We start from the raw sequence: 23,448 nt of genomic DNA on the forward strand, positions 1-23,448 counted from the left end.
ATTATACTGAGCATATTTTCCAAAATTAATAAATACAAAGTACTTTGTCTTTGTTGGACATTGTGTTGCGATGCGTTGCTCTGCTCACATTTAACACATTATTTTCCGCCCCAACTCATTGACTTGTCTTGAGCCTGTTGTCATCAGGAAAAACAAATAATACTCTTTATAAAACAGCTTTTAAAGCTCTGTGGAAATGGAAAACTCTTTATTTATATTTACAATAGATACACACCATGATTATTTCTGATGTCAGGAGTCAGTACGCGGTTATCCACCCTCTCCACTGAGGACCCGTTGATATTAAGGGGAGTGTAGTTCCTTGGCTGCCTCTTTCCAAAGTCCACCATCATCTTTTTAGTTTTGCTGACGTTCACACCAAGGGGTCAGGTCCTGTTTTTAGGTAAGCCCATTAATTATCTGTGATTAAGCCCACCACTGCTATGTCGTGACAGTGTTGGAGTTGGAAGTGGCTACACAGTCGTGTGTGTACAGGGAGTACAGCAGGGGATCCAAAACGCAACCCTGGGGTGCCCCTGTGTCGAGGATCCACATATACAGTGAGGTGTTAAATCCTATCTCCTTGAACTTTGTGACCAGCCTGGAGGGAACTGAAGTGTTACCTGCTGAACTGTAGTCAGTAAACAGCAATCTCACATAGCTCCCTTTCTTTTCCAGCTGATATAGCATGGTGGGGAGGATAAGTGCTATGGTATCTTCTGTAGATGGGTTGGGACGGTAGGCAACCGCAGCTAACTCTCCATGCAAAACTCTGTCGGAAAGATGCAGAATTAGTCATTTGTCTGAGTTTTGCTGGCTTGCGGGTTGTTGTTCGAATTAAAGGCTATACTTCCGCGTTTTCGTATTGCCCGCCACCACGGACTCAAAGAGTATATAAGTGGATCAAGAGACGGAGCAGCCCCTCTCTCTCTCATACTCAGACTAAACACCGACCAAACGTTAAAACTAAAACTGAGTTGCCTATTTCTCACTTCAGTTACTTTCAGAAATATGTTTTAGCTTACCATTTAACTGAAATCACCTGTAACCAGTTGGTGGTAGTTGTAGATTTTCTACCTCTTGGGTAAAAGTGAATGCCAGAGCCCCTTTATTCTGCTTTCTCTGGTTATGTAGCACCAATTTCAAAAATATTTGTGTCTTTCTACTGTATTGGCAGCCTACATTTATGAAAAGGTTTTCTTTCCATTGGTGACATACTTCTTTAACTCTCATATAGTCTTAGACTACATCCCCTCTTGGGCAAACTTTGACATGGTTGCAATCGCGCTGTACTCTCTCGTCTACCTTTTTCCTTCTGTGTAATGCATGGTGGTATACAGTGCTCGGTTAGTGACCATTTGGTGTACACTACTTTTCATAATGCATGATCGCATACTTAGAGTCCAGCACTACAAAATGGCAAACTCATGTAGTGAGTACTGTGTGGTTCAGGACACAGCCTAAAGAACCCACCTACTTCAGTATGATAAGAGCACTTGTTTTCTAGCCATGTCTCCTTTGGCAAATATTTTCATGCTTGCAAATTGGTTAGTTCTCTTATAATATAAACTTTTAACATATGACCTTTGGTTACTTCAGACTCAAACACCTGTTTTACACTCTTAATGGCAACAGTGTGGTCCATGGGGTGAGATAACTGGAAATAAAGCCAGCCTGTATCTGTACAGACATACTGCCAGTCTGTTTCACACAACTTGTTGGCAAAAGCAGCTCCTTGTGGTGAAAAAAGGTGTTAAGAACATCCAGTCACATCCATGCTGTAACCTGAGATCAAATGATATACTGCAGTATAAACATTAACTCTTGATAAAATGGCTGTCACCAGTTATTTTTCACATTATTTTCACATACATCTATGCATTTCAATGAAAAAAAGTAATTGTTACACGATAAAACATTTTATTTATTTTTTCCAGCTGCTGTCCAGACGATTGTTGTATCTGTGAGTGTAGTAAAGTCGTAAAGAGCGGGAAACAGTCATTCAGATATACGGCGGACGAGTGAGACAAAATGGATCGACAAAGACACAAACAGAGGCACAGTGAAGGAGGGTGATAAAGAAGGGCTGCTGTTTGGCAGAGGAAGACATTACTTCTGACACCAATGTTAAATTAGCTTCCTCAGGGACAATCAGGGCTCTGTTCTGTTCACCAGGCTGCGTGCAGTGTGTGTGTGGCTGTATGTCACCCGCTCTTTTTACACCCCTGAACTTCATCATGCCTCCCCCATTCTGTTCTTCCCTGTACCTACCTCTCCCGCCTTCTCACTCTCCACTCTGCACTGAGCATCATCCCTCTTCTCTATGCTCTCATACTCCTAATCCTTTCTTGTTATCTTTCCATTCACTATGACTGAAAATGTGTGGATGTTTGTGTCTTTTTCCCAACCTCTCACTAGTCAAACCGACCATCTCACTTTTATTTCCCTTCTTATTTCCAGCTTCAGAATACATTCTTCCCTTTGTATAACAGCAAGTCCCAGCTTGTTGTTGAGTACCTTTTTTTTTGTCAAAAAGATGGACAACACAGATATCAGGAAAATTAGCCTTCAATAGAGTTGATAAAAGCTCACATGTTCAGGTGGCCAACAGGTAGTTCCCCTATGGTATGTTGTGGAGTTCAAAACTTATACCTGAAATACCTCATCTTTCACTACTTAGACCTCATGGGACTTACTGTACCTTCCTAAAATTGATATGGTGAAAGTGTTTGCAAATTTACACATCCAGCAGGATGCTAAAGTTGCTAGCTGCTGTATTCTAATCACCTAGTTTGCCGACTTTGTCTGCTGTTTGGTGCTGAGTGGCTATCATTCAGTGGGTTGTTTGGAACTTTGTCTCTGTAAACAGCTGCCTGCTGCAAATGCTGCTGAAATGACACTTTGAGAGCAGTGAGGGTAAATCAACACAGTAAAGTTGTGGGTTGAAGAGAAAAACTTTTTAAATCTATATTTTATGTTGTTTTGTTGCCGTGGTGTGAAATTTTGTACATGGAATTTCAGCTATAAAGAACCACATTTTTAAATCAGTGTTACTGATTTGAATTTAAATTGGATTAATGCCCCTAATGCTACAATGCAGGAGGAGCCAACATGGTGGCCAAGAGTGCCTGGTCACCTGCAGGGAGCCAATGAGTCGCCTGCAGGGCACGTTCTATAAATAATTACGGTCAAGCCAGCCGTCACTCATCTCTCTATGGTCACATCAATCGATGCTGCGACTGTAGCACACTCATATGCTGACATTTATTGTAAATGCAATTAAACGGCCCAGATTGAGCTGATGATTGGAGCTTGCAATGGATTTGGCAAAGTTAGCAGAATGATACACATGTGACTATGTCCAGTTTTCAAAATAAGGTGTTAACAAAGGGTACATAAAGAATACATATATGAAAATAAGAATAATTTGATTATATTCTCAAGAATGTTCCCTGTCCTTGTTATAAATGAAAAAGAAAATACCACTAAATTTCAAGAATTCTTTGATTTTTGGGTTGCTGGGAAAAATTAAACAAGTAATTCCTAATATTTGAGTTGAGGACATCTCTAACTACATATAGACACAAAAAATTTCAAGATAATCCAAAGTTTAAGTCCCATATTTGTGCCTCGAAATAGTGACATTTCTGAATACCTGACATCTGTAAAACCAATAAGGTGTTTACACCAATAAGGTGTTTACAGATGTTTTCTTGTGAAACATTACAAAGGATCTTAGGAACTTAGAACTCTTATATTGTACAAAGATGTAAGAAATGCGACTTTGTATGACCTTAAAATGTTGAAACAAATTTATTGTTGAGTTCAACACAGAAATTATTTAACTTCCATGTTTAAAGTATATCTGTTTTCAGATTATCTAAAGTAATACAATACAATACAATACAATACAATACAATAGTTGTAAAAAACAAACAAACTTCACAGCACATTTATGACCAATGGAGTTGGAACATGAAAATGATAAAAACTGAAAAGACAAGATTTTAACATGACAGAAGCAACATGCACCTTCGGGTTGAAAACTGATTTAAAAAATGTGTTTTGCTTTTTTTTTTTCTTTACTTGGATGTTTGATATTTACTCTACAGAATGATGTATGTCCAGAGCTTGCATGAATTTGATACTTGACTTGCATGATGGACTTCTAAATGATTGGTATATAACATGAGCATTCAGTGAAGATAAAATTACACTCACTGTATGGCTCCAAGGTAAATTAGTGAGTGAAATCTAACTGATTAACTTCAGCCAAATATCTTACTGCACTCCATATATATATATAACACCTATGGATCTAATATATAAAAAGAGCAGGACGTGAGGAGCACCGAGAGTGGTACATTTACATTACAAGAACGCTATCTTACAGCCAATGTCATCCAGCTTTCACACAGTAGAAAAGTTTCCTGGAGCCACAGTCTCAACATAACCAAACACAAGCCGGCCAAATTAGGCACAACATCAACAAGTGATTCTCTCTGCGCCTGGGCCTTTAAGGTTTCCCTGCGCTGTGCGGCCATCAGCCGAGGGTGAACTAAAGAGAACATTAATGAACATTAGGAGAGAAAGGCCTGTTCTTCCACAGGAACAGTCCTGTGTTTGTGAGGTCACAGAAGTTACCGTGGTTACTCCCAGGAGGGAGCGAAGACCGTGCGTTTGTTAATTGTTTCTCGGTGGGGAAATGAGATTAGTGGCTGAATGGTGATGTGAGAGAGTTTTCAAAGAGCCATGCTGCATTAAGTTTGAATTTGCTAGCACACCATGCTATCCTGTGGGTCCAAGGGTTCTGTGCTGAACTACAAACTAGTTTCATAATGCACATTTTACTGCTTCACTGTCTCAGTGAGAATCTTACACATGTAAATCCACATGTAGCCCACATGAACAGTGGTGGAAGAAAAATTTGAGATCTAATACTTAGGTAAAGTATGAATACTATGGAGTAAAACTACTCTGCAACAAGGTTAAGTCTTGCATTCAAAACTGTACTGAAAAAAAAGTACAAAAGAATCAGCATCAAAATATATTTACAGTACCAAAAGTAAAAGTCCTGCATGATGCAGAGTGGTCCTCTTCAGACTTCATATACATATCACTTTAATGTTGCAGCTGTTAAAGTTGAAACTCATTTTAATTACTTTAGACACTGCTGTGTATTTCACCTGTAAGAATACATAATAATGCAGTAGTTGCATGTATTTTGTATTAATAATCTAAATTTGTAAACTAACTTGAGCTTTTTAATAAATGAAGTGGAGCTAAAAGTACAATATTTCTCTCTGAGATGTAGTATAAAGTATCATAAAATGGAAATACTCAGGTAATATACAAGTATGTTAAAATTTTACTAAAGTACAGCACTTGAGTAAATGTCCTTAGTTACACTTTATCACTGCCCATGAATTAAAGTCCTGTAACACAGGTCAGGCTACCAAAATATAGAATTGATAGAAATGATAAAAGTCTTGCATTATACATCGTCATTAGGCTACTGATCGCATGTTTTCTAGCAATGTGATACTGAATTGTTTCCTTCAACCCAGTGTATACTGTGATAAGCCACGACCCTAAAGAGGATTAAACTGCAAGAGAAAGTTATGAATTGATGATCTTTACTAATCCCCACTGCATAGGAATTTACTCAGACATTTTAGCCACTGATTGCACACCAACAGTTCTTCATATCTGAATGACAAAATTTGTTGTTTGTTACAATGCATTGATATTATGTAAGGTGGAACATTGTCAAGCACCTTCCAACCTTTGCTGCCTAGAGAGGACGGTCTTTTTATATATATATAAACCCCCAAAAATGTGCCTACTAAACACAAAGAACACAAAGTTTTAAAGGACCAGTGTGTAAAATTTGGAAGTGGCCTTGAGGTGCATCTGTGCCACCAAATTCAGGCTGCCACTTAAATGTAAAAATACGAAAAGCCGTCTTGAGAGCTAGTGTTTGGTTTGTCCGTTCAATGTGGTGGGCTCCATAGAAGGGGACCTGCTACATATGTAGATATGAAGGGCTCATTTTAAGCCAACAAAAACATAACAAATCTTAGTTTCAGGTGATTAAATTAAAACATTTTATTCAAGGTTTAAGTAGCAAAAAGCAATGTTAAAGATCACATATAAAAACCAAGGATCTAATAGAGACTGAATTGAAAACCTGGACTTGAATACAAACTAATATGACGAGGGGATGAAGTGCAGAGAAAAATGTGAAGAGGCTCAGCTGAGGAGAATCAGGTGATTAGACAGGAGAACAGGCAAGAAGCTGATTGGGAAAAACTTTGGAGTAGAAAAGAACTAATGAGGCTGATGCAGGGCAGGTGTGAAGATGGGCAAATGAGGGAGAAGCAGCACAGGAACACAGGATGGGAAAAACACAGTTAGCAGAAACCCCCAAACCCAGAAAACACAATCATCTTGTAGATAAACTGACCAGAGTTAAAACAAAGACAGAATAATTAATAAAGGCAACTTAAATGATTCATAGTCTATTACAGATACAACTCAGTCAAGTCTTCTCAAAGTCTGAAGTCATCAAGACAGAGATCAGACAGTGACATTATACACTAACAAAAAGCTAATCATAATTATTATTTTGTATTTTTGCCAATAGACCCCTCTAAATCCAACACACTGACGGGACCATTAACTTTTTGAATGTAGAGTAATATGTCAGCTTTTCAGTGCTTTGGTCTTGACAAACAATTTCAGTATACCCCCACTGACATTGCCACCCTACTAACAATAATTATTTGAGTTAGAAAGGTAAAAAAAACAAGTTGTCTGTTTAAGTAAACCCTACATCATAGTAGCTGACCTCAGTTAATCCCAAACCAAACAGTAAAAAAGAGTGGAGCCAGTTAGTGTAGTGAACTATGAATATTTAGGCACTGGAAGACTTTGTGTCTACTTTTAGGATGTTAATCCATGATTCATGCAGCTCCACTGTGTTCCTCTCAGAGGGGAAAGAAAAGGTTGAGCTGAGCCGTAATTTCATTACAAAATCACTGAGATTATGAAAATCAGGTAGATGAGCGGTAACAAAAGAAATGTGGGGTTTCATTAGAGCAGATAAAGAGTCATCTCTTGACATATCATGGTAATCTTTTGTAAATGGGAAAGCCTATTCTACTCATTGTAATTCTGTGATTTAATTAATTTTAAAAATTCTCACAAAAAGAAAAGTTTATATCATCAGATGACAGGCTGAGAAGTAGACATTAAACTGTAAAGTGGATCAAGAGCACGACGAATTATCAGATGCCTAAAAAGATTCTGAAACTTTAATTGGTCTATGAATATCTGTTTGAAGACAACTTTATGCCAAGGATGATTATAGCTGTTCAGACTGTTGGTTGTTTTTTTACATTAAAGGAATACTTCACTAACAAAATGATAATTTGCATATCAATAACTCACCTTTATTACATTGAATACATGGAGAAAAAGAAGTTTTTGTCACATGCCTTTTACGTTAAACGAAGAATCCAAAAACTGAAAAAATTCTTGATGAATTGGGGAAAAAGGGGTCTGCCTTCAATAACAAAACTTTGTCAAAGCACCCACTGAGAAACTCTCATGAAACTCATGCAGCAAGTTGTGTTACAGTTTGTAAACACGTGTTTTGATATAGTTTTGCTCAGAAGTTTTTTATCTGTTTTTGGAATTTTCATTCAATGTAGAGACATGCGAGAAAAACAAAGTTTTCCTCACAAATTCAACGTAACACAGACTGATTTTTTTTTATATAAAAATGATATATTTGTGGTTGACGTATTCCTTTACTTTGTCATCCATTTATGTACGTACTGTGTATTTATGCCTACTTTTCCTTCAGGTGTGGGTTGACGCTGGAACCCAAATCTTCTTCTCTTATGCCATCTGTTTGGGCTGTCTCACTGCTCTGGGAAGTTACAATGCCTACAACAATAACTGCTACAGGTAAGATAAGACTATATATATAAAGGCCACTGCTAAGAGGTGATTGATTAGAGTGGGTAGTTTGGCACATACTGTGTCATTTTAGTGTCCGTTCATCACACATGATCATTTCTGTGCATGAGACTGTAAGAGGCAGAGAGTCTGTGTTACCTCTGTTGTCACAGTTTTAACATTGAGTGTGATCTCCTTCTCTTTCTGGTGGTCTTGCTCCTCAGGGACTGCATCATGCTGTGTTGTCTGAACAGCGGCACCAGCTTTGTAGCAGGTTTTGCTATCTTCTCTGTCCTGGGCTTCATGGCCTACGAGCAAAACGTTCCTATCGAAGCTGTTGCAGAATCTGGTGAGAAAATATCATATCTTATCATATGATATAATCATATCTTTTATCAAGTAACTTTATGAACTGTAATGTGGTAATATATTACATTCAAAACAGATACAGTAGACTTAGCCTGTCTGAATCTTTGTGGCCCCCATCCATGGTATTGTGCTAAAATGGGTGAATACAACCAGTTATATAACTCCACACTCCTCACCTAGGCTCTTAGACCACCGCATTATGATTTATTCAAGTCAGTATGAATGATTTAGTGAATGTGACAGAGCGAGAGATTTGAAATGTTTGTCTAAGAGCATGGTGAGGACAGAGCTTAATGTTTGAAATAATGTGTTTCTAAAGGTCTTACCCCAAATGTAGGCATCAAATAACCTAATGGCCGCCTCTTATGTGGAACCAGTCAGACTTATTTCACAACTGTATTAAATCTCATTCATGTCTCCGTCTCTGCTGAGACATGAATGTTCACAGTACATTCACAGTATGTTCATATGTCTGTTTTCCTTTGGTTCATATATAGAGACACATTTAGACATGCATGATAAATAGCATGAGCAAGTAAACTACCACTGTGCCTAATGGATTGATAAATGGACTTATGCTGCTTACCCCAGTCATTTACCAATCATAAAAGGAGTATGATAAATAATAATACAGTAGCCAGGTCACATGAGGCCGTAATAATTAAGGACACCCCCATGATAGGGTAACTTCTGCATTTTTCATCTTCGACCCTATTTTCTCATGTTTTGTGTCTAAGTAACTAATGGGAACATCATTTTTTGAAAACAATTAAGTGTTTAGCGAGACACTGGCAGCCGTGAAACAGGCTGCAGTGTAACCACTCTGGGCATGTTCGCACTGTTAATGTACATTCACTAAAAGTGCTTGTTTTTGCCACAGACAGACTCAGATTATTATTTTAAGTGTCTGACAACATTATGGACAGAGAGAGACCTTCTTTTTATTTTACCAGGAACAGCCCAGGAATCACCGCTGCCAAACCAGCCAGACTCCTTTTTAAATAACAGTAAAGAGTGTCAGATTACTGTGTTTTTCCCCATGTGTTTCTGTGCTGCCTTTCCCTCGTTTTACCATCTACACATCTGCCCTGTATCAGCCTCATTAGTGCTTCTCTGCTTCAGAGTTCTTCTGCCTAATCACCTGATCCCTCTCACCTGAGCCTCTCTGCCCTTTTCTACACCTGCACTTCATCCCCTCGTCAGAGGGAAATGTGGTGTGGGAATAATAAAAAAAATTACTTCCCAACTGGAAAAATTCACATGAACACCCCCTCGAGTTGGGACAGCAACTCAGCAAATATTTTGCTACACAAGTAGCGATCACATATACAGAAATGTGGTGGACAAAAGTAAATGTTTGGTTGATGGGAATGGACTTTTTTATCAAAAACAAATATCACATACATATCACAAATTGCATTTTAATTTTTTTTGCTCACATGTTATTTGTAATATGATATTTAGTTGCATGTGTTAGTTGCTGTCCACATAGTGACTTAGATTAGTTAGAAAAGTTAGTTATTAGCATTAACCCTGGCAAGTCAGGTAAAGCAATATTTTAGCAGTTGTAGGGGATGTAGTGGGGAACCAGAAAGTGTGGGAAAAAATAACTCTAATATAAAACCTCAAACTGATATCAGCATGCTCTGAGCAATAAAATACAACATAATCTTCTTTAGAGTATCCATATTGTTTCCACATTATGACTGAGCTCAAGAACACAAACTAAACAGCGTAAGTCCTGGTTTTCAGCTCAGACTCTGCTGGATCCTTGGGTTTGTTTTTTGATCTTCAGTTTTGCTTTTTCTGACTCCATGTGACACTATTGTAGGGATCCTTTCCATCATGTTGTTAGATACTTATAATAACAATCTGAGCCTGTCAGCAGCAAAAACAAGCATTTTAGTGGAAACACAATGACGTTAAAAATATGCTTGAGTGTTTACATTGCAGCCTGTTTCACAACTGTACACTGCAGTGCTCTCACTCAGTATGGACCAATTAAAAAAATTGTTGTTCCCATTAGTAACCTAGACAAAATAACATGGGAAAATTGGGTCCAGGTAACCCGGCAGACAGGCAAGGAAAATCTAACAAACAAATCAGGAAGGAAAAAAGAAGAAACACTGGGAAGGACCACAGAGAAGCAGATCAGAGATATTAAACACAGAATAATGTGTACCAGTGACAATAAAAACAAGGCAGAGCTCAAAGTCCTACCAAGAAAGTATAATGCCTTAGCGTTGAGTATAGTTTGCATTGGTCTACTAAACTTACTACTTATGTGGGCTCCTTGGAAAACAGTGTCAGACTGTAGTCACTGTCAAATACATGGCTCAATTACAACAAACAAAATTCAACATTACAAGAAATATGAGAGAAACTTAAAAAGGGTGTAACTGAAATTATTATGCCTTAATTTTGTCTTGAACTGTTTGAAGAACTCTAACCTGCTCCAACAAGAGTCATGTTTGTGATTTTTTGCAGGTCCTGGTCTTGCATTTATTGCATACCCCAAGGCTGTTACTATGATGCCTTTGTCTCCACTTTGGGCCTGTCTGTTCTTCATGATGCTCATCTTCCTTGGTCTGGACAGTCAGGTGAGGACTACTGGTGTGAGAATACTGAGATTAGAGAATATTTCACTTTTTAAAGAAACTGGAGGTTGCTAAAGATGTGAAAGTAAAAAATAAAGAGTAAAGTTGCTGTTCAGGTCAAGTGTCATTAACACTGATCACTGACTTTTGTGTGTATATTTATGTATGATGTGAGCTCATGATTACAGTTTCAATGTAGAACCACTAAAGAGGACCTATTATACTCAATTTCTGGTTCATACTTGTATGACATGTTTACACATTTACATGCTTTAATGTTCGCAAACCCTGTATTTTCCTCATAGTGTCTGTGCTGGAACACTTTTATTCACCTTCTGTCTGAAATGCTCAGTTTTAGTGCCTGTATCTTTAAGCCCCCTCCCAAAATCCTTAGTTTGCTCTGATTGGTCAATGTTTGCAGATCTTCTGTATCTGCGCTCTCAGCCATCAACTTGGCGTCTCCACACTATCATTACAGCCAGGGAAAGACTGTAATGGAGAATAGTGGCACTTTCTACTGTTAAATATCACAAATAAAAGCTTCTAGATGTGTTCAAACAAGAAAATGATCGGAATTCAGGGAGAAATTATCAACACTGGCAACCAAGATTAAATGTGTCCCTGATGTTAGCAGGTAGCTACACGTAACAGAGTAGGCTGTGTAATGTAAACACTTGTAGTAGCGTAGTAGCTTGTGTGGAGCAGATGACCATATAAAGAAATCTGTCATGAGCTGACGCCAGCTTGTCTTGAAAGTAAAAAAAAAAACCAACAACACAAAAACGCTAGAAGCAGAGTATTGCTCACAGGGATTACTTTTACATACATTAACCTAATTGTTTGAAACTTTGGCCATGTTTCATATGAATATCTGACATTGTAACATTATATGACAGAAACTCTTTACCTTTTAAAGCATTGTTTTGTCATCTGTTTTATAGCTTATCAGGGCTGTTTCCATTAATACAATTATCTTATCTTTTTCATGTTGCAGTTTGTGTGTGTGGAGAGTTTGGTGACAGCCGTGGTGGACATGTACCCAGAGACCTTCAGGAGAGGCTACCGCAGAGAGCTGCTGATTCTGGGCATGTCTATAGTCTCCTTCCTCATAGGACTCATCATGTGTACAGAGGTACGTTCAGTTCATTATGTACTGTGAAATGAATTATATACTAAAAAACAGTGATGCAACGGTGAATTGTATATTACCATTTTTAAAAAGAGAAAAGTTTCTTGCAACCCTAGAATTAAGATAAAAATATTCACAAATGAAAAAACACTTCTGATTGGTAATAAGTAGTGTTTAACTTTTGATTTTTAACACTACAAATTAAAACCCTCGGACTCAGAGCAGCATGTGTCACTGACACCAGACTCAGAGCGCAGCAGACCGGTGGAAAATGTCACCATCAGCATTATTTTACATCAATAAAATCTATCTTATCATTATTTTGAGTCACTTTGTTGAAAGAATTTAGTTGTCTGTGTTCAAGCAGGATAATAGGTCTCCATTGATTGCATGTCGGACTTTCTATTTCCTTGTCAGAGATGTTTTGTTTTTTAATTACATGATAGCTATTCTTCCTTAACTCACCAGTAAAGAATACCTTTGTCCATTTCAAATAACCCGTGGCAATAATAATATCCCTGTTCTTTGATTTACTGTGAAACTTTTTTAGGCAATTCATGCAACAATCAGACCAGATGACTTCTTTACTCGGCCTAATGGGGCCGGCCTTTATTTGTCAACCAACCAAAAACAATCAATCAATTAAGAACACAAACTGGAACTGGAACATGAAATCTTATATGCCTAACAGACATTGCTTCTCGTTCTTTGAGTTTACATATGGCTAAAGGGAAAAAAACAACCGTAAACGGACGGCATGATTAGTGTTGCGTTCAAGGTCCCCCAAAAAAACGGGAGAAAAAAAAGGCAGAATATTCGAATTTTTTTCCCCCCACAATCGAATCCATTGAATAAAGCTTTGAATTTTTTGGGTCAGCCCTAAATCCCACATGCAGGGGGCTAGCCATAAGGTTGTTGTTTTCAGCAGGTTGGCCTTGAAAAGCTGATGTTGAGCTGTAGAGCTGTGTTACTTGTTATGACCTAAGGTGTATTTTAATAAACCTGCCTTTGGTTTAATTTATTCTTTCAAGCTTTATTCCTTCTCATCTTATCTGAGTTCTGTTGTATGTTTGTGCTCCATAGATTTACTTGCAAACTACAACTGTTTAGTAAGTTAAAGATGCGTTGCTGCTAACGACAGCTTGAAGTGGCGATGAGGTCTTAAGGGTTTTTTTGGAAGGTCTTAAAAAAGTCTTAAAAAGGTACTGAAATTAATCTCAGGATTCCTGCATATACCCTGATTTAACATAAAAAACATAAATATCATTACATATCAAATAGTTTGCTGCTATATTAATGCTCTGAATGTCAAATGCAGCTCTGTAGAATGTACTATCAACCTATACTCAACCCTTTTCCTGTTTTTATTTCTGTGTAGACATGCTATCCTGCTCATCCTCATTCTCATCCTCATCATCATCATCATCAACATCATCATCACCACCACCACCACCACCACCGTCAAAAATTTACAAGTCTTAGATGAAACCCAACAGGTACATTCTAGATGAATGGTCATAGATCCATTTGATAGAAAAAATGCAGACCAGTTTGATTGATATAATTGAATCATGTGATCCAGAATGTATCATATGATCCACTGTCCTCTGCCATGCAGCGTTTACAAAATGACCCAGAGATCTATTCGATTGGACACTGAGGGTCTGTGGTCAAGTTACCCATGTCGAGCTGCATTCCTGTCACCATCTCTGCTGTGCTTTTAAGACCTTTCATCTTTATGTCATAATAATGGAAGAAGAGAATCTGGTTCCTCACACTATCAAGAAGGTCCTTCATCCACTAAAAGCTTTTCATGTGTCCACACACACTGCTCTCCATCCATCCACACTGTAAACCTGCTTGCTGTTCTCTAGTGGCCCATAATGGCCATGAAACAGGGGGAAAATATTTGATGAAATATTAAAGTACAGCACTTTTTCTTGGTTAGATTGCTGCATTGTCCAATGACATGACCTTTGGTTTATTGTCACCACTAAAATTGCCAATTTCTCCCTCTGCTTTTACTCGTCTTTCAGCGCTGCCTGCACTCTAGACACTTTATTCCTCTCTGCCTCTAAAGAGCCGTCATGAATAAAATGTCACCAGAGGCCTAGACTGGGATTAAATCACAGTTCAAAAGGTCCTCTGAGAGTGTAGTTCAATACCTGGCTGAAATATAAAGACAGTCACTGAGACATTTTGGTTATGCTCTGAACTGTTTAGAGCTGTGATGTAACCCTACTCTCACATTCATGTGAGATTTTATTTATGATGACCCTTTTAGTGGAAGCCAAGAGAACAGATGAGTTGTCTTGAGTGTAGGTAGAGTAGGTGGAGTGGATGGTAAGATGTGAGCACCACCACTGATACTGTAACACCGTTAACTTTTAAAGGAACAGTTAGACATTTTGGGAAATATACTTTTTTGCTTTCTTGTAAGCAGCAGGCATTCAGAAAACACTGTGCAGAAAAAAAGCCACGCATGAATTTGGGGTTGACTGTCACTTTCACTTGCTGGTGAGCGTGTTTACAAACAGTAACTGATAGTCATGCATAGTGTACCTTTAACATCCAGGAGTGGGTCATAGTGACAGGCATCAACATCACATAAAATACAGTGGCCTATAATGAACAAAAAAACCCAAAATGCTGTTGCCTGAAATTGCTCTGCCACAGCACATCATTTTATAATCTTTATCATAGCCATAATGGACCACTAAAGATCAGAGTGTGTTGTTGGGATTTAAACAACCCTCTAAAGAGATAACTTTGATCATTTTATATTTTATTCACGCCACATTTGGTAATAACAACTTAGTAGCAGGAACCTTTTGAGTCAATGAATCATGGCTATTTTGTGACTAATCCTCATTTTCAGTAAGGTATAAGAAACATCAGTGCTGAGTTGCTATTTACTCTGTTTACAGTTTACATTGGGTTGTTTGTCACTATGACATTGATCCCTGACAACCAAATCCATCACAGCTGATTAATTTAATATTTGATGTGATCTAAGCAGGCCTGATGCTCATGCAGTGTCTGTAACAAAATACTGACACCTGTCTCGTCCTATCAGGGAGGGATGTACGTCTTCCAGCTGTTTGACTCCTACGCTGCCAGCGGGATGTGTTTACTGTTTGTGGCCATATTTGAGTCCATATGTATCGGCTGGGTGTATGGTAAGACAACGGTCTGAACTTAAAGAGATCTCGGAGAAATGTTTGCTTTTTTCCCCTCAGCCTTGTCACCTCAGGTATCAGTAGTCTCTCTTTTGTGAACTGAACAACTGTCACACGTTTCAGCCCAGAAAACAGGCTGTTGTGTCACACTTTTATCCTCTTTGCTGCATTAATATTTCTTTTCTGCCCTCTGCTGGAGAATGGGCTCAAACACATGCATGACTCACTTGGTGTTATGCAAGACACACACATCTTATGACTGAGATATTGAAAAGGATATAATGGTAAAATAGGATCATGAAAGGCTGCCATTTTGTATTTTTATACAGCAAACATAGTGCTTTTTCTGTTTAATTTACTCTCCTGTAATGGACATTCATGCTTTCAAGAAACTGTAGCTCTCATTTCAGTTTAAATATCATTACATTTACATTGATTAATCACTGCATTTATTTATTAAGAATATGTTACATGCAGCAATACGAAATATCTGTCTCCCCTCAAAGAAAGTTTCAGACAACTTTATATCCTCTTCCATTCAGCAGCTCTGTTTATATTCTGTCAAAAGACATCAATCACCACATTATTTTGATGTTACTTGCTGAAATTCTGACTGAAACTTATTTGCATTTCAGGTAGTGACAGATTCTACCTAAATATTGAGGACATGATTGGCTACAAACCTGTCTTCTTCATCAAGTGGTGCTGGATGATCCTGACCCCGGGCATCTGTGCTGTGAGTTTGACCGCAGACAAATTCAAGAACGGCAGCATGAACATATCATGTAGACGAGCTCAGTAGTGATGGACAGACACATTCAGATAATAGTCTTTTTTGTCTGTCATATTGATTCTAGGTTTCGGATAAAGAGCAGTGCTTAGTTATGGAATCATTTTTGGTTCATCTTGCAAGATAATTTTTCACTTTGTTTTACAAGGGTGTTTATGTCGACATGAATAATCCTTTTATGATCTGTTTTTTTTGAGTATCCTGTTTATGTGTTTGAGCGTCTAAACACCATATTTAGTTTATGAGAAAACTGATTATACTGGCTGGAGTACTCTGAAAGAAACCTGGATGTATACGGGTAATATGAATAACCCAGTTTCTCTGTGCCCAAATATATTCATAACCAGGATAAGCCTCATAAATGTGTTATCCATGTCCATGTAACCGCACTGATTGAGCTGCACTGTCCTGTAGCTGTTGCCTTATATCCAGTTACACATGTTTGGGGATTTATGTTTTAAATGTACTGTACCTTAATGCAAACATGGGCTGTTTTCACATGAAGACTCTATCGTGTGTAGCCTTATGTTTATCAAGCCAGAAATTGAAATGTGACCTTTATTAATCAAAGAAGGCATTTCATTCTCACGATGTAAATAACAGAATTTACAATTATGATGTAATTTCTCCTGCAGGGAATTTTCCTGTTCTTCCTGATTAAATACAAACCACTGAAGTACAACAACATTTACACCTACCCTGACTGGGGCTATGGTATCGGCTGGTTCATGGCCATGTCCTCGATGGTCTGCATCCCTCTGGGGATTATTTGGATGATCTGGAAGACTCCTGGTACCTTCACTGAGGTACAAATACACACATGGACACATTGTACAAGGTTTTCTTTTTGTAAAGAATAGTAATGCTCATGTCTTACTGAGTGTAGCTTTATCTATATTGTCACTGACAATTAAACTGTAATACATTTATGTATCAGTATTTACTCTAAAGGGACAGTTCACCTCAAAATCAAAAGTACATATGTTTGGAGTGTTGGAGATATCGGCCATAGAGATATCTGCCTTCTCTGGAATACAATGTAACCAGACGGTATTCACCTTGTGGTGCTCAAAGTGCCAAAAAATATATTTGAAAAACTCAAAAGCAACGTCTCTTTCCAGAAATCATGACCCGGTCACTAAAGATAATCCACAGACCTTGTTGTGAGAGGTTTCACGTAGGAACTATTTTCTTTCTACCGAACTACACCCTTCTACTGTATTACCATGCAGGATGAGTCGTGCATCTACTGCTAGCTCACCTAGCACCACTGAGCTAGCTAACGTTACAGTTCAGCTGAGGAAGACGTCATTATATTGTTCACATCCCGCTCTCAATAGTCTCGTCTATGAGTGGATGCACGCTTCCTTCTGTATGGTGATTCACTTAACGGATGTAGTTTGCTTTGAGCACCACAAGCCGAGTGCCATCTAGTTATGTTATGTTCAACAGAAGGCAGACTGATAAATTGCAGGTCATGGAAGAAAAAGAAGAAAAATATGTATTTCTTATTTTTGGCTAAGCTGTCCCTTTGAATTAATGAAGCAATGTTCTGGATGATCCTCCAACTAAACACTGTAACTTTCAGTCTTGACAAGAAATGTTTGTTTCCCACATAAAAACCAGAAGGCAAATGTTGTATCTTAGTTTGCATTTACTATTTATGTCAGTCTTCGCACTCGTTCATTCTCTCATGTGGCCTGTTTTTAACCTTTACAGTAGTCATGTTTGCACAGGATGAGCAGCAGCATTAACAGTTTAATGACAGAGTGAACCTTCCTTTGTGTTTTCAACTAATCAAGCAGACATTTTTCCCCAAATCTAACTGAGTGGCAAAATTGACCCATGACTGACATCATCAATGGCTGTGCCTGCCAAGCAAAACATCACAAAGTTAATGCAAAGCCATCGTCTCCTGTAACAGATCGTTCCTGTCCAAAACTACAATGAACAGTGTGACAACATGTAATGAAATTAATAGAACTAACGTTGATAAGACTTTGATTTACAGTCGTGAAGAACATAACAGCAGAGCAGCATTAGTGTCTGTTATTCAACCTGTATCACTAGCAATGAAGGAAATGACTGAAAGTAATCCTGCTGCTGTATCTCCTCCATCTGACTCTCTCAGAGGGATTGTGACACAGTCGGATGATCTCCCATTGTTGCCCGAGGGAAGATCAAATAAACAACTTGCAGGTTTCTGACATGAGATGATCAGTCGTGGCCTCTGGCTTTCTGGCAGACCTGAGGCGTGATGAACAGCAGAGGAATGATATCAGTGATGTGTTGGTCATGTCTAATATGAAATCCACACAGCATACAAATACTACACTGAGGTAGAAATCTGAAAAAGAAACAAACAAGAAACAGCTTTATAGCTTTTTATATGTAGTATATTGATATCACAGTGCCTGTTCAGTTAGTTAGCAAGTTAAGTGGCTAATTAGTATGAGATCTGTCAAATGTCTGAAAGACATACTTTATTAATTGATATGATACATACTGTTCATACAGTGAGTGTCAGTGCTCTTCTTCTTCTCACTTGGTTGTCCCTGAAGCACCTCTAGACCCCAAAACAAAGACTGAAACTAAAAGAAAGAATAGAGTCAGTCTAATGTCTGCCATTTTGATTTTATACATGTATTTATCAACGCTTTTTTAGTTTATCCTAACAGTATGACTTTATGCACAATCTGTATCTGTGTAATGCTGCTTTTAGAAATAGCACTGTGGTGGGAGAATGAGAGGTAACCCCTTGTGTCTCTCTTTCGATGCTCTCTGCAGAGGATGAAGAAGTTGACAACTCCCAGTCCAGACCTGAAAATGAGAGGGAAGCTCTCCGCCCTCAGTCCTTACGCTGCCAATGACGCAAAACTCAAGGTTGATGGGAAAATATCCACCATCTCAGAGAAGGAGACGCATTTCTAACCGACCACCTGACCGCCAGACCGAGCTGCCTGCCGTCTTCACAATAAGTGCAACGAATGAAAACCACAGCAAACAACAACAACAACAACAACAACATCATCCACCACCACACAAAACAGGAAATGAAACAAATGACTCGGGAGTTTTATTTTTGTTTTGTATAAAAAAAAGGAGAAAAAAAAGGAAACGCTATCACATGATTCGTAGTCTGCTTCTGTTTTGCACAAACTTTGATAACACATTTTCTTTTTTCAGTTAACACCGTGACTAAAGATGCTGTTTTTTTCTTTTCTAACAGTTAATTTTTTAAAGAAATCTGTCTGATGACATATATGGTTAAAACTTGTCCTGGTACCTTGTCAGTACTGGTCACACTAGTGTCTGGGCCTGTAGAACAATACCAGTGTGCTGTGTTGTAAAAGACTTACACTGTACATTTATTGGCAAAGTGCTGTGCCTCTTTATTAGGTACTAGGTACCCAAATGTGACTATCTAAGATGTAGCAGCGTGGGGACCGTTCTACATAGTTTTGTGTCTTAAGAGGATACTGCAGTATTTGTTAGTGCTGACGCTATAGGAGGGCAAACCCTGAACACCCCTGCAAGTAAAACTTTGAGTTGTATATATATCTAGATGTACCATCAAATTCTTGGATGTTATCTTAACCAGCTGTGACTGTGAGGTAGTGATTTGTACTTACTTGAATTCAGTGTTGTTGCTAAGCAACATAAGAAAAAACTCTGCTCACTTGATGTAATGAATGATGTTATTAGGCTTTTGATCATCACGTTAGTATATATTATAGGGCTTTGCTGATTTCCACGGCACTGCTCTCATTCCTAGGTCATCAAATACTGACACTTTGTCACGCCCCTCAGCGTCTCATAGCCATGCACAGGGCACCGTCTCTGTGTGATGCACAGCTGAAACCATAGACTGTATGTAAAGATGGACAGTGCATCTCCACTTCCCTCCACTGTACAAAAATGAAGCCAAAACATCCTGGATATGGCCGCTGCCCTCATGCACTGGTGACATAATTTGAGGCCAGACTCTCCGCAGTGGTCAAATCTGCTGGTATCGAGTTCCCACCCATTTGCGAGCAGCAGCATTGATAGCGAGCATACCAATTGGCACACACAGCTGTCAATCAGGATCTCAATTCCCCCCCCCCTCCCCCTCCCCTTTTTTTTAAAAATCAAATTACTGATTATAACCAAATGTATCAGAAAAACAAACACTTGAACATACATCAGTGTCATAAGAATTACCTAAAATAACAGAAAGCATCCTTGGGAAAAATGTATTTGACATGCACTTTGAGTTTTTGGTTTGGCCGATGTCCAATCTGCTAACATGGAAGGGGTGGGATTTATGACCTATACTGCAGCCAGCCACCAGGGGCGATCTAGATGTTTTGGCTTCACTGTTGGGGAGCTGTCATGTCGTCCTTTTTATACAGTCTATAGCTGAAACATGAGGCTAATGTGAAACTGTTGTGGTGAGGTTTGAAAAAACAGATCATGCTTTGGGCTTAAATAAGTTTGTTTTGTGACAGTAACGTAACGTGACAAGTATGTCATGTAAGTGACATCCATGCATGACAATGGTACATAAATAACGTCACATTATGTCACATGGGACACGTTGCCTCTTTTTGTTTGATTCATCCACCTCCTGCCCAACGTGGAATTTCTCGCGTTTTATAAGACATCATTTATTCTCAGCGTCAAACACTGCCATGAATAAGTTTAAACTGGAGTTAGCTGAAAGCCCAATACATGTCGTAATGAGGCTGAAGGGTGCCTTAAGCGTCAGTATTGCATGACGACGGGTGTGACTATAGATTGTATATCAAGATAGACAATGGATCTCCACTTCCTCCCAGTGTACAAAAATGAAGCCAAATATCCCTGTATGCGGTCGCTGCCATCATGCGCTGGTGACATCATTTGGAGCCAGAGTGGAAATGGAGCTCTCATCCTATAGTGCAGCTAGCCACCAGGGGCTGATTGAGATGTTTTGGCTTCACTTTTGGGGAGCTGTCATGTCGTCCATCTTTATATACAGTCTATGGGTGTGATAAAACCTGTACTTGATGACCCAGGGATGAGAACAGTCTGAAGGTTTACAGTAATATTGAAGGGCAAATAAACAGTCAAACCTGTAAAACCATTCTCCTCAGTTTTAGAAATCTTTAATTTTACACGTCTTGTTTTCGACATGGCTTCAAATAGTGAGTGACTTGCAGGCTGAGTCTAGAAACACACCTCTCCCTCCTCTAGCTGCCCTCCTATAAGTCGTGGGTATCCGTCATTTCACAGCAATTATGCTGAGCCTAACGCAGAGTGACAGACAGATGTGCTTCCACCCCTGCATTTTTATTTCCTGTTCCGCCTGTAGAAGAGAAGATGAACGCCCATCAGATGAGCATTTCAAAACCCATCTGTCTTCTTATCCCCCCCTTCTTTCTAGTCTTTCCCTCTTGTCCCCCTCTTTCCTTTCTCCCGCTGTCCTTCCCTCTCATCCTCAACCTCGGCTTGTCCGCCTCTTTGAGTGTTTTTCCGCTTCTGTCTTTGGCGTCTCTTCATCACGTGGAGGGCTTGTGCAATGACACGGGCCTTGTATGAAACTGTGATGCTGCTGGATGCTTTGTATTTCATCACAGACAGCGACAGTCTTGCTGTTGATTAGCGTTTCTGTGACCTGTCTTAGACCTTACTGAGAAATAGACATCTTTTAATTTTGCAGTCTGAGCCGCTGCAGGGGTAAAAGCACCGTCTCCTCCTGTCATCTGTTTAATTGTGGTAAGACTCAGTGAGCTGGTCTCATTGTTCAGATCGATCTCAGTCCCTCGCAGCTTCGTCCTATCACTCCGAGCTGTCCTTCCTCCCTTCCTTGCTTTGTCCGACTTTCCCACCTCTTGTCCTTTCTTCCCTCTGTCCTTTGTTTCCTGATGAAAATGCAATCAGAGGAGAGTGTCTGAGGGGATGAAACTCGAATTTCTCTCTACAGTTTTTCAGGAGGAGGCAAAGAAAGCAGGGGAAGAAATTAGGAAACGATGAGCCGAGGAAGTGTGCGATCGAGTAGGAAGTGAGGGAAACCGAGGAAGTGTTTAGCGACTGAAGCCCCTCCTGTCTAAGCTGTGACATCCTCTTAAACACGTGATCGGTCCCACTGGTGTGGTTGCATTATGACATTATCACCTCCTCACTGATGTTTGTGCAAGTTAATAGTCGTGTGCATCGGAAAAGTATAGCCTGTTGTTTAACACTGATCGTGTCGATGTATATTTTTACATCTCTTTCTAAAAAAAATCTGTGGTCTATTTCTTGACATGAACGATGTTTTAAAAGAATTGCTGTATTAAAAAGAATACGTCCTTTGTTTTGACTTTTGATATGTCGCTCAAAAGATCTTGTTATAGAAATATAATGGAAGATGTTTTACTGTTCTGTACTGTTCTACACACATTTTGGTATTCACAGGACACATGAACTGTCTGCTTACTCATTTTTAAGAATAAATATTATGAAGGAAAACAGAGTACAGGCTCTGGTCTTTTTTTTTTTATCAAACTTAATGTCACAGTTATCCTCTAAAGGAAAAACCTACTCTAAGAAAGAAATGTCAGTATCTTAAGTTCTTTGAAAAAGTTTAAATGCCTCTTTTTGTGATGAGACGTTAGAGATAAAATGATATGATCAGGTAAGATGGCATTTTGCCATGTCCAATACAGCAACTGGTTTGACAGCCACAAACAATAACAGGACATGAGCAGACAAAGGAAAAAAACAACTTTATGTGCATATTACAAAACAAAACATCAGTTTACATATTCAGTTTGTTATAAATGGTAATATGAGAAAAAGAAATCAGTGATGAGCAAAAAAGAAATAAAAAATAGGTCTTCAGGCCATAGTGTAGATGAAAACAGCAAAGGAAATGTCCAAACATATTAAAACCCCCATATTCCTTCAGTCCACCTACACAGCTGTTTTCACTTAACCTGCTGGGTCAACTCAATCGCCAGAATAAATGGGTTATCATGGATATGTTAAATTAGAATATTTCAGATGTAGCTGATATGTTGAAACTTCACATTTCTTTACCCTCTGGATAGGGTGTGGTTGGGTTTAAGATTGGCAGTGATTATATATTGTGGGAGAGACACATTCCCCCCATTGTTTAAAGGTGCCCAAAAATGACCCGCCCAATATACTAATTTAACACTGAAAGAATTCAAATTTTGCTCTGCTACAAAAGGCAACCACACACAGCCATTATGATAATCATAAATAACCTTAAAATTGCCACCATTATTACAACTGGTTCGTTAAGGCCCCTCATTATCAAGCCCCGTCCTACCTGTCTGAACTCCTTCATATCTACACACCCTCCTGTACTCTTAGACACTCCTCTGCACTCCTGCTCACATCACCACCTGCCCGCTTGGCTACCACGGGTTCTAGAGCCTTCAGCCTCTT

At 38.9% G+C, this 23,448-nt stretch overlaps 1 protein-coding gene across 1 annotated transcript in view; it reads left to right on the forward strand.

Annotated features, from left to right (window-relative positions):
* slc6a11b (solute carrier family 6 member 11b) overlaps positions 1–20,339 on the forward strand; it is a 35,287-nt gene extending 14,948 nt beyond the window's left edge. The window contains exons 8-15 of the mRNA XM_049588985.1: positions 7,871–7,974; positions 8,190–8,314; positions 10,822–10,934; positions 11,926–12,063; positions 15,137–15,239; positions 15,875–15,975; positions 16,665–16,835; positions 18,817–20,339. Coding sequence (XP_049444942.1) covers positions 7,871–7,974; positions 8,190–8,314; positions 10,822–10,934; positions 11,926–12,063; positions 15,137–15,239; positions 15,875–15,975; positions 16,665–16,835; positions 18,817–18,960 — 999 coding nt within the window. The 3' untranslated portion in view covers positions 18,961–20,339. The remainder of the gene's footprint in view (positions 1–7,870; positions 7,975–8,189; positions 8,315–10,821; positions 10,935–11,925; positions 12,064–15,136; positions 15,240–15,874; positions 15,976–16,664; positions 16,836–18,816) is intronic.
* Positions 20,340–23,448: the final 3,109 nt, after the last annotated feature.

Source organism: Epinephelus fuscoguttatus, linkage group LG1, assembly GCF_011397635.1.
Source record: "Epinephelus fuscoguttatus linkage group LG1, E.fuscoguttatus.final_Chr_v1".
Taxonomy (NCBI): domain Eukaryota; kingdom Metazoa; phylum Chordata; class Actinopteri; order Perciformes; family Serranidae; genus Epinephelus; species Epinephelus fuscoguttatus.